The following is a 10719-nucleotide window of genomic DNA, read 5'->3' on the forward strand; positions in this document are numbered from 1 at the left end:
TCTGTGCTTCTGGGCATCTCCAAAGTATTTGTTTGTTTTGTTCCGTTGTGTTTGTTTTTGCCATGACATGCGGATGGCAGGGGGAACTCCTTCTGTTTGTCAGTGGCCTGCTCCTGCCGCGGAGGGAGTTTTGGTGGCATAGTTCTCGTGGTGTTTTCATCTGTACGTACCAGCATGGGCAGTTGCAGGCGTGGGGTGACGGAGCAGCACAGTAACTCCTTACGTGGGTGCTGTTCTTGGCAGGGCCGGCATGGCTGAACCATTTCGCACAGCCAGCTGGCAGAGCAGATCCCTCATCTCTAGTTTGCGTTGATCTTGTGTCTAGGGACAGTCAGAAGAACAGACCCTCCCTGGGAGAAACGTGTGGGGACATCTCGATGGTTTGCTTTCCCTGTACAACCAGAAAACGCAGCCTCTGCTGTGAGATTTGTTCTGTGAAATTAGTTTGCTCGATTAAATCTAGACCCCTCTTAAGAAAGAGGCACGTCTAGATGCAAGCAAGGTCTAGCTAAGGCCAGCTCACAGACCCCTTGCAGTCTGGCTTCTTAAGACCCTGAAGATGTGGGCTCTCGTCCGCTCAGCTTTGAGCACTGGGCTCGGCTTTTGCAAAACCAGACGTGATCATACCGAAGTCTTGTTTTCTGCAGAGCAGAGGAAACCACTCCTGTGATACCTTGCTCGTCTGGCAGCACCCACAAGCGCTTTGCTTGCCTCCTTGCGCCCGGTCCTCACGGGCTGTGGCGGGACATAGGCAGTACAGGCAGAATGAGTGACGGTATCGGGCAGCCAGCGAAGGAGCCGCAGGCGCAGTGCATCTCGCAGAGCTGTTTTCTAACCGGTCTTTGCACATCTTCCGTTGCTAAAGATCCTGGGCCCTGATTCTTCCGCCACTCTGGATTTACACCACTCCATGGGCTCCAATGGAGTAATTCATGGCTTCCGCCGGTGTAAGCTCAGGAAGAATGAGGGCCCCGATTGTTTGACTTCCATCCCATAACCCGGAATGAGGAATGCTGCAGCATGACCCTTGCCAGAATAACCGGGGGCCCTGCAACTTTCCTTTCTTTGTGCTTTTTATGTTTTTTTTCTCATCGTACTGCTGTGCGCTAATGGCTTGAACTCTGTTTTGTTACGGACGTTTCTTACTTTGTGTCCAGTGTACCGAGATCCGCTGCGATGGCCACGAGCAATACTTGTGTGTGCAGTACGGACCTCTGCAGCCGCGGCCTGGGGTGGTGGGGGCAAGGCAAAACGGGGTCCTGAATGTGCCGATGTGTCCGTGCTGTTTCGCACTCAGGTGAACTTGTATCGCAGCGATGCGCAGAGACCTTGAAAACCACTTTTTGAATAGGGGCACGGGGCGCGATTCATTAAAACAGCCTCAGGAGGTGCTGCTTGGTGCTCGCCGGCAGCGTGGCACGGAGCGCAACTGCGGCCAAGTGCTTTCCCACCGACACGCACGTCAGCAGGGTGAAAAGCCTGCTTCCTTGCCAGAGGAGAGGTGAAAACCAGTCACAGAGCTAGACAGGGGTTTCCTTAAAGTACAGCACCCTTTATGAATGCCCTCCCATGCAGTGCCAACGTAGGGCTTCATGTTGCCCTCTCCTCCTGGCGAGGACAAGCTCCTGGATCAGGACAAGCTCCTGGATCGGTCCTCGGCTGCGGTCCGGCTCGCAGGAGGTGTTTGCAGCCAGCGGTCAGGCACAGCCCAGTCACAGGAGGATGAAGGGCATCCTGATGTATCCTGCCCGTGCAGCTGCAGTCGAAGCTACAGCCCAGTGCCCTTTGGGTGCTGGCAGGGGTCTGAGGCCAGGCATCTGCCCCCAGGGACCCCCCCTCCTGCTCCGCTCCTGCCCAGACCGCACACACGGCGGGGGAGGCAGCCCGGGAGAGCTCGGTAGTCCCTATTCACCGGACACACCAGTGGCTGCTCTTCTTTCATCAGTCCCTGTCCTCCAAGGAGTGGTTTTTTAAGTGATTCAACTGAGAGTCAATCTAGAGAATATTTACCAAGCGGCCAAGATATTCTGCCAAGGCTAAAATTTCCTGCCTCTTTTCTGGAGGAAAGTCCAATGATGTGGCATCCCGAGCAGTTAGCAATCAGACTTGCTCTTGAAGGCTGTGATGGGATCTGGCAATGAAAGAGCAGATACTCCACACTTCCCAGAGGTGAGGCTCACCAAAAGGGCCAACAGCTCACACTCAAACTCACGGGTCGTATTTGCGACCCCTCTCCATGCTCTCTGGCTTTTAATGAATCAGGCCTCCCGTGGCTGGCTGGCTGCTTAGTTAATGGTTAAGTGCTCATGAGTGTTTTTCAGGCGGTTGTTGTTTCTTAGCTATGATGTGTGAAATGTAGTATCTCTTTATAGGATGCAATTTTGAGACACAAGGAACGCCTTACTCTCAATTAGGCAAGTATATTTATTACAATTAACTGGCACCTACTCCATGTTGCTCATCCTTTTCTCTTTTTTTTTTTTTTGTTTTAATCTTTAACTTTTCTTTGGCGACTGAGCAGCATTTCTTGCGCGTACCCTGCTTGCAGGGCACTCTCGGATGTCGTGGCGGGAGGCAAATTTGGAGGAGGAATGGTGATTGCCATGTGACGTAAAGGCATTTTACGTTTTTCCTCCATATGATTTTAAAGAGAAGCCTGCAGTCAGTGCTCTGGAAGTGGCCCTGTAATTAAGAACTGATCCTCCTGCTCAAAGCAATATGTATTCCAGTTCATTAAGGGCACTTGAACACGGGTCAAATGCCGAGGAGGTGATTAGCCCCTCTGCAGCTCATTGGAGCGAGCGCTGGTGGTGGCTGCTTGCCTGTCCCCTTCTGGCTGCCTGCAAGGTCTGGCCCGTTCGTTCCCCCGGGAGAAGGAGCCCCGTGCCCAGCCCTGCGGGATTCCCTCCTCGGGCAACTCGCACACCATGCCAGCCAGCCTGCACCCATTCGCAGCCCGAGCCCGTCCTCGCTCCGTCTCTCCCCACCTTTATGCAAAACGCTGAAAGGTCTGTGCGCTCGCTGGAGAAGCAGGCAAGCAGAAATTGTTTCTCGTTCCTTTCTTTACCGAACTTCACGTGCTGTTTTCTCTCCTGCATGCCTTTCCTTGGGAATGACCACAGTTGACATTAAAAAAATGGTGGCAGGTACGGAATCACCTCCGTCAAGTTGCAAAAGTGGGGCACCCGCGTGCATGTGAGCTGTCTTGTGAAACGATCCAATAAATCGATGAATAAATCTCACCAGAGTGTTTTATTTTTCAAGCCGTATTTACTCCTGCAGGCGTGAGAGTGTTTTGTGGATGTGTCAGTTCACGTTCCAGTGACCGCTGGAGAAAACCACCTGGGGAACCGGGCTGGTGGCTTGTGAAACCCCGGGCCTCTGTCTTGTCGAGGACGTGACACTGTGTCTGTCAGATTTGCAGTAACCGAGTCCCGTGCATTTAAACCAGCAGCCGTACCGAGTCGTGGAGGTTTTGGGGCATTTTCCAGCCTTCCCATGAGCTAGCTCTTGTCTTACTTGTGGCCGGTTGCTCCGCAGGGAGGTTTCTCGGTGTGACGTAGCATCTTGGTCAATGTAGACCTTTGTATGTGCTTTTGGTTGCCAGGACTGCCAGCCCTCAAATACACACACGCAGTTTATCTGCTGATCCTCAGTCCCCTTCCCACGCTGGGCCTGACCCTGCGAACTATTGCTTGCATGAGTAACCCTTAGTCATAAGAGTAAGTTATGTTAGCTAGAGCCTGGAGACCTGGCCGGGATCGCATGTCTCCTTCTGCTAGGGCCAAATTTTAGGCGATCGTGAGGATCCTGCGGGCTCGTGAGCTGAGACAAGACAGACGGCGGGAGGGGACGGAGACAGACAGGCACCAGGGAGCAGCAAGAGCAAAACTCCTCTGAGTCTCAGCCGTAAAACCTCAGCCACGCTGGCAGGCTGCAGCCGCACGAGCTCAAAGCATCCCTCCATGATGGAAGGTGCCCTCCGTGAGCCAGCAGCCCCCCGCCGCTGTGCAGCTCCCTGCCTGCTTCTCGCTGCCACGTCGGTGGGCAGCAAGCCCGAGCCCCCGCCGTGCCTTCGCGCTGCGCGTCGGCCCTGCATGCAGCATGCGCTGTTTCGTGTCCGCTCCACGTGGCTCAGCAGCCGACGGCCGTGCTCCCTCCCGCCAGACTAACCTGATGTTGTTTGTGTATTCCAGTTGCTTGGTTTTCTTTCGATCCTGCCTCTGCCCATGCTGACATCATCTTTTCTAATGACAACCTGACTGTCACCTGCAACAGCTATGATGACAGGGTTGTGCTGGGGAAAACGGGCTTTTCCAAAGGGCTCCATTACTGGGAGCTGTCAATCGATCGTTACGATAACCACCCTGACCCGGCCTTTGGTGTGGCACGCATTGATGTCCTGAAGGATGCCATGCTGGGCAAGGACGACAAGGCCTGGGCCATGTACGTGGACAATAACCGGAGCTGGTTCATGCACAACAATTCGCACACCAACAGGTACGTGGTCTGGAACAGGGTCTTCCTCCCAGAGACCACAGCCCAATCTCAGCCCAAGTAAGAGCCCGTGGCTTTTCCAGTGGCACCTACGGGCGCCCACGGGAAGGGTGACATCGCTCCTGGCCTCTATTAGAGGATGCGCCCTTGCCCCAAGCGAAGGACAGTCCCTGCCTCCCTGGTTCTGCCTTGCTCCAATATTCTTTCCCTGCCTACCGCGACTCTTTCCGTGCTGATTCTTCCCCCGAGCGTGCACGGCACCACGCCTGCGTAGCACCCCCTTCCCGCTCGCACCCAAAGCCTTGCAACTCGTGCAACAAGAAAACAGTGTTTGCCTTTATCCCTGTGCCGCAGCTATTGCTCGCTTTGCCCATGGGATGGTGGGGCTGGGGGCTTTGAAGCTTGCGGTAGTTTGAGGAGAGCCTGGTGTCACCTTCCTGCAGCCTCAAGGGCCGTTCCCTGATGGGTCAGCAGGTTTTGGAGTGGGCCCTGCAGCTTTCCTCCCCCGGTCCACTTGCTTTCCCCCATGGTCGCGTTGTTGTGGTTGCTCTGGTAGGTAGCTTTGCCCTCGGGGACATCATGGCAAGCGGAGAGCACCTCTGCGGGAGGCTTGAGGAGGAGGTGCCCAGGGACTTGTGAGCGTGGCTGGGATGGGTGCAGGTCACAGCCTGGCTCCTGGGTGAGCTGTGAAGGTCAGCATCGTCAGCCCTTGAGGTCCATGGCCTGAACGCTGAGCCAGGAGCACAAGGGACTTTAAGCCACAGAGATGCTCTGATCTTCTTCTCGTCCCCGCAGAACCGAGGGTGGGATAACGAAAGGCGCCACGGTGGGAGTGCTGCTGGATTTGACCAGGAGGACTTTGACATTCTCCATCAACGAGGACCAGCAAGGACCTGTCGCCTTCGAGAACCTGGAGGGCCTCTTCTTCCCCGCGGTCAGCCTCAACAGGAACGTGCAGGTACGTGCTTTGACCATGCTCTCTGGAGCACCACAGCAGCATACCCTGCGGCTGAGCTCGCTGGCAGACTCCTCTAAACACTGCTGTCACTGCAGTGCGCATTGATGCTCAGCACCATGGGGGCTTTGTGGAGGGGGGAGGGCTCTTGTGCAACAGGGGTGGCTTGGAAAGAGCTAAACTTAGACCCTAAACCACCTGCGAGTCTCTAAAATCGGGACGGGCCTCCCTGCAGACGCAGCTGCTGCGTCCGGCTCCCCACTCCAGGTTTCTCCATCAGGGCTGCTGAAGCACCAAAGTTCTCCAGCCCTCCCTGGTCGATGGGGTTTGACAACTCCGTTTCGTGATACTGCCCCACAAAGAGCCTCACCAGCTCTTACAGCTCTCCCAGCACCCAGACAGGAGCATTACCAGGGAGCTGGGCACCTTTTAAAGCCTATTTTCCTCTGGGGAGTTTCAAACCCCTCTTCTCTCCCTGTCTCCCAAGCTCTCAGCTCTCCTGAACATGACCAAGCGGTGGCTCCCCGGGCCTATCCGGTATTTTCATCTTTTCATTTTTCTTCTCACTAATCTCATCCCTGCTATCCTCTCCCCCAACAAGTCCCCCATGTTCACCAAGCCTGGCTTTGACACGTCCACTCTACCACCGCTTGCACCTCCAGCACTGCACAAGCGCCCAGGCACATCCTAGGACACGTTGCACGTAACGGATGACCTCAGGGTGTCAAGCTTTTTGGCACGGTCTTCTGCAGTGGATGTCAAAGGCATCACCTCTGTGCAAGGGCAGAGGCACCAAGTGGCCTCTGTAAATTAGGGATCCGTGCATTTAAGCTGTGCTCTGCTATGTTGTCCATTGGGATCCAGAGCGTGCTGTGCTCTGGTACCAAGGCAGTGACAGTTTTCCAGCGGCGCTGGAGCAGAGGTTGGTCGGTACCATCCCAAATCCTGGCAGCATCCCTGCCGGAGTGTCCCGGTGTTTAATTAGGAAACATTAAAGAAGCACATCTTGTCTGCACTGTTTTTAGAGGTTGCTGTATTAATTTGGTGTGGTAAAAACGTCCTGCTCTGTGACGGGTTTAATTCCTACCACAATCTTCTACACAGCCCTAAAAGATGAGTGCATTTCTAGAGCCCATCTGCTTTCTGACAGTTCTCTGGGCAAGGCAGAGCTTAAATCCCCTGACAACAGAGAAGTCCCATGGGATGCTGATAAAAGGCTGCTAATAAACCCAAGCCATTCATTATCCTTCTTCAAAGGTGTATGAGTAATTAAAAATGACTCTAATTAGGAGGGAAACAATTGTATTTTAGACAAGGTTTTCTATAAAACTGTATCTGAAGGGGAAAATGCTGCTGTTCCAATAAAAGAAGGAATTGTGCTTTCCTCCCAAATGAAAGCATTTGTGGAGGGAACTGAATTACCCGTGCGCAGCTCATCGGTGCGTGTGTGAGTATTTGCAGGACCTGGCCCCTTGCCCGGTCACTCTGTACAAGCGGACCCTGCCCGTATCCCTGATGGACCAGGGTTTTCCTAGACGCAGTGAGCATCAGGTCTCCAGTATTTCTTTCACTTTCCCTTTGCCCCTGTGTTGCAGTCTCTGCTGCGTCGCTCCCCATCCCCGGATGATGCCGGGCCGAGTGCCTAGCTCCCATTTTGCACTTGAGCATCCCCCCCACGCCGTAGCATAGCCCTGCCCCAGCACCCTGCTGCTTCCCCGCTGCAAAGGTCCTTCCTCCCACCAGCAATCGGCCACATCCCCTCTGCTGTACGGCCCGTGCTCGGCTTGGGGACTTCTCGGAAGTCTCCTTCTGTACTGAGTGGCTTCGCCGTCCTTCAGGCCCCTCCGTACCCTTTTGTCCATCCCATCTGCAGAAAGACCCGGCTGCTGCCGTGTCCCACCTCTCCAGCAGCTGGCTGTTGGATTTGTCCGCAGCCAGCTGGGAATATTTAGGGCTTGGTACCACTGGTACCCGCGGTCTCGCTTCACGCTGGAGCTGTGTAGGGGATCCTGCGGCGCAAACAAGTCGTGAAGCAGCAAGATGAAGCCACCACCATGGTCCTGGTGATGGCCTCTCCCACCCGCCCAGGCCCCCGCTGCAGCAGGGAGGATGCGCAGTTGGGGCAGGAGGAGCAGTGGGCTCCCCGCAACGCCTCCGGCCGCATCCTGCCTCTCCCTGGGTGCTGCTCCTGCCCTCCCTGGGGACGATGTGCCGGCTGCCGTGCCGTGGGCTGTCCCGCCAGGCACAGAGGGATGCGGCTGAGCCCCGTGTCTCTCATTGCAGGTGACGCTGCACACCGGCCTGCCAGTCCCCGAATTCTACGCTTCGCGCTCGGCCATGCCGTGAGGATGCTCCCAGAGCCGGCTGCCTCTTCTCGGGATGAGAGGAGCCAGCCCGTTCCCTCCTGCGGGATGAGGCCGGCCACCGAGCCACCGGGTCCCTGCTCGGCCGTCGGCCGGAGACGGGGAGGCAAAGCGGGAAGGAAGAACCTGGCTTTTGGCCGCCTCTGATCTCCACCCTCCCGCGCTGTCCTGTGTCTGTGCGCTTCGCTGTTTAGCTCTTTTTGGCTGATGACGTACCTAGGTAGCCTGAGATGTTCCTCTGTGTCCGCTTTTAGGTTTGGTTTTATTGATTTGAGTTGGGGTTTGGGGAGGGGGGGCAGTTTTGTCTCGTTTGTCAGAGTGCTTTCCCCTCCCACCCCGGCGGGGGTGGCCGGAGGGACAGAGGAGGGACCCCCGCCACGGGAAAGCTTTCGCCCACGCCAGCCCCGTTACTTTGCAGGATATTTCTTTCCCCCGTGGCCTTTCTTGCAGAGCGCCCTCGGTCACGTGTAGAGGTGGATCCTGGATTACCAGTCAGTCTCCGTGTCCTTACCAAAACGCCCGGCCCTGTCCCTTGTCCCCCCGAGGCATTTCTGTGGGGTGCAGTGGTGGGGCAGGGGCCGGCCACCCCGTCCCCGGGTGCTCGGGGTGCCGGCAGGCCCTCGGTCTGGCACCGAGCACCCGTGCGGTGCTCTCCCCCGGCTCCCCGCAGCCCGGCGCCGGCACGCGCGCCACAGCCATACGTCAGAGAGCCCTCGCCCGGCTCTTTGGAGATTAGCGTTTATTTTTTTATAGTTGCCGTATAAAGCCTAGCCTTAAATACTGATAGTGTCCTTCCGTTCACCGGAGAATTCGTTCTGCAGTGAGGGTCTGACGGGGAGCCCGGGGATGGGGATGGGCATGGGGATGGAGATGAGGATGGGGAGGAAGGAGAGCTGGCCACAGCCCTGCCACGCACTCAGGAATACGTGCCCGCTGCCCTGCCTGCGCCTGCTGCCGGCAGCAGTTCCCGTCAGCCTCCACTCCCTACCCTGACTTTCTGGTAATTCAGAGGCAGGAGAGGAGCGGGAGGTCGTGGGCGCCGTGCCCGGTGCCAGCCCCCGTTCCCGTGCCGAGGGTGCCTGCATGCGCATGTCCCCGCGCTTCGCTTTTCGGTCCCTCGCCATCTCCCGGCGTGGCTGGCGGAGCTGGGGGAGGCAGTGGTGTCGCTGCCGGGTGGGTGCCAGCCTGCCCAGCCTGGCCGGAGAGCTGCAGCTCATCGATCCGGGGTCGGGTGGGATGCTACGGGAGTACCGGTCCAGCAGAAAGACAAGTGTAAATAGACCGTTCCCTTCCGGCGTGCCCTCCTCTAGGACGGTCCCATTCATTCCCTTGTTGCTCTAGTATTAAGTTTACCTAATTTATTGGATGGGTGCTATCTTGTTGACTTACACCGAGGAGTTTGTCTCAGCTGCAGGAGAGCCGTGTTGCAGGACAACGCCGAGCAGCTCTTTGGTGAATTCCTGACGAGCCCCCGTGGCCGGCTCACCCGGGGCTCCTCTCTCAGCCGTTATCCCCCGTTCTTTAGGATGTTCATGGTGCTTATTAGACTCCCAGTGATTGTAAGACGTCGTCCCCCTGTACCGCGATGATAGCTGCATACAGCCGCTGTACTGAAGAGAAGTGTCATGTTTGCTGTTCTAATAAAGGACTTTTATGAGAGAAGGGCAGAGCTTCCCAGAGCATCTCTGCGCCGCCACAGCCCCTGGCTTTGGTTCCCATCTCGTGTCCCCCCCCTGGTGCGTGTCACCGCAACACGCTGCACATCCCTTCACTGTCCCCGTCGGGAGACGGCGGCAGAGAACGGACAGAACTCGGACAGATTTTCCACCCCGTGACCAGGAGATGCCCCAGGAGGGAGACAGGTCATTGCAAACCCCGTGTTACACCTGCGGGGCTCTCGGGGAGCTAACCCAGGCACGGCCATGAACCCCAAATCCAGCAGCCCCACATCCCGCCCAGCCTTTTCCCGACCCTTTCCCTTCCCCAGCACGCTGACGCCTCCTCCTTCGTGTGCACGAGGAGCGGTGACGATTCCCCATTCCCAACGTGGGTGCTGAGCTGGGACAGCGGGAGAGGGGAGGGGGCAGCTCCCAGCCCCGCTGCCCCACAGCGACACGGGGCCCACCCGGGGCTCCCCGCTCCGCCTGCAGCCATCAGCAGGGGAGTTTGGGGGGCCGAGGGATGGTCCTGGGTGCCGAGGAGCTGGGATAGAAGGAAGAAAGGATGGCATCCGGCAGGAGGGAGGAATTACCTAGGCTGGATACAGAGCAGCATCTCCCCGGGGGGACACGCCGCTGCATCCAGTCCAGCACAGCCACCCCAACACCAGCCCCTGCCTGGAGACCCGTCAGGATGAGAGCTGGTGGCAAGGACCAGGTGGGGAAGGGAGAGAAAATGATAGAAATCACGAGATGTCAAGAAGTGAAGGAGCCCAGCATTGTCATGAAGCGGTGCTGGCAACATTAAAATCCCTTAGGGGGAGTCTTTTTTCCAGAAATAGGGGCAAATGCTAAGGGATGAGTGGTGTTGGGGCCATTTCCGAAGGAAAGGCAAGGATAGTTCTCCCAGGGGCCGGAGAAGGGCTCGCTGTTGGGATATTAGCGCCTGCTCTACGTTTTCTCAGAGTGCCTCAGGAGAGGTTTTTGATGCGAGGCCTCTGAGCTCATCATGGGCTCGAGTCCAGGGCTAAAGAAAAAGAACGCTAATGCATTGCATTAAGTGCATTTATGTCTCAGAACAATGCTTGTCCCTTCCAGAGAGGGAACGTGCCCAGGACACCGGAGATAAGGGAAATTGCATCCTCCCTGCAGCATGCAAAACCCAGCCTGTAGGTCATGCACAGGGGGAAGGAACAACCCAGGGCCGGGGGACACCGACCGCCCCGGGGACAGGCCCTGGAGGCGA

General features: G+C 56.8%; 1 protein-coding gene across 19 annotated transcripts in view; it reads left to right on the forward strand.

The window, feature by feature from the left end:
- The window catches only part of TRIM9 (tripartite motif containing 9), a 69615-nt gene extending 61768 nt beyond the window's left edge, over positions 1-7847 (forward strand). For 7 of the 19 annotated variants that reach the window (XM_050897992.1, XM_050897997.1, XM_050897994.1 and 4 more), the window contains 3 exons: positions 4197-4500; positions 5293-5455; positions 7736-7847. In XM_050897992.1, coding sequence (XP_050753949.1) covers positions 4197-4500; positions 5293-5455; positions 7736-7798 — 530 coding nt within the window. In that variant the 3' untranslated portion in view covers positions 7799-7847. Of the gene's footprint in view, positions 1-2372; positions 2415-3122; positions 3147-4196; positions 4501-5292; positions 5456-7735 lie in introns of all 19 variants that reach the window. The other 12 variants (XM_050897988.1, XM_050897993.1, XM_050897996.1 and 9 more) reach the window with 5 other exon arrangements.
- Positions 7848-10719: the final 2872 nt, after the last annotated feature.

The sequence above is a fragment of the Gymnogyps californianus genome, chromosome 5 (genome assembly GCF_018139145.2).
Source record: "Gymnogyps californianus isolate 813 chromosome 5, ASM1813914v2, whole genome shotgun sequence".
Lineage (NCBI taxonomy): Eukaryota > Metazoa > Chordata > Aves > Accipitriformes > Cathartidae > Gymnogyps > Gymnogyps californianus.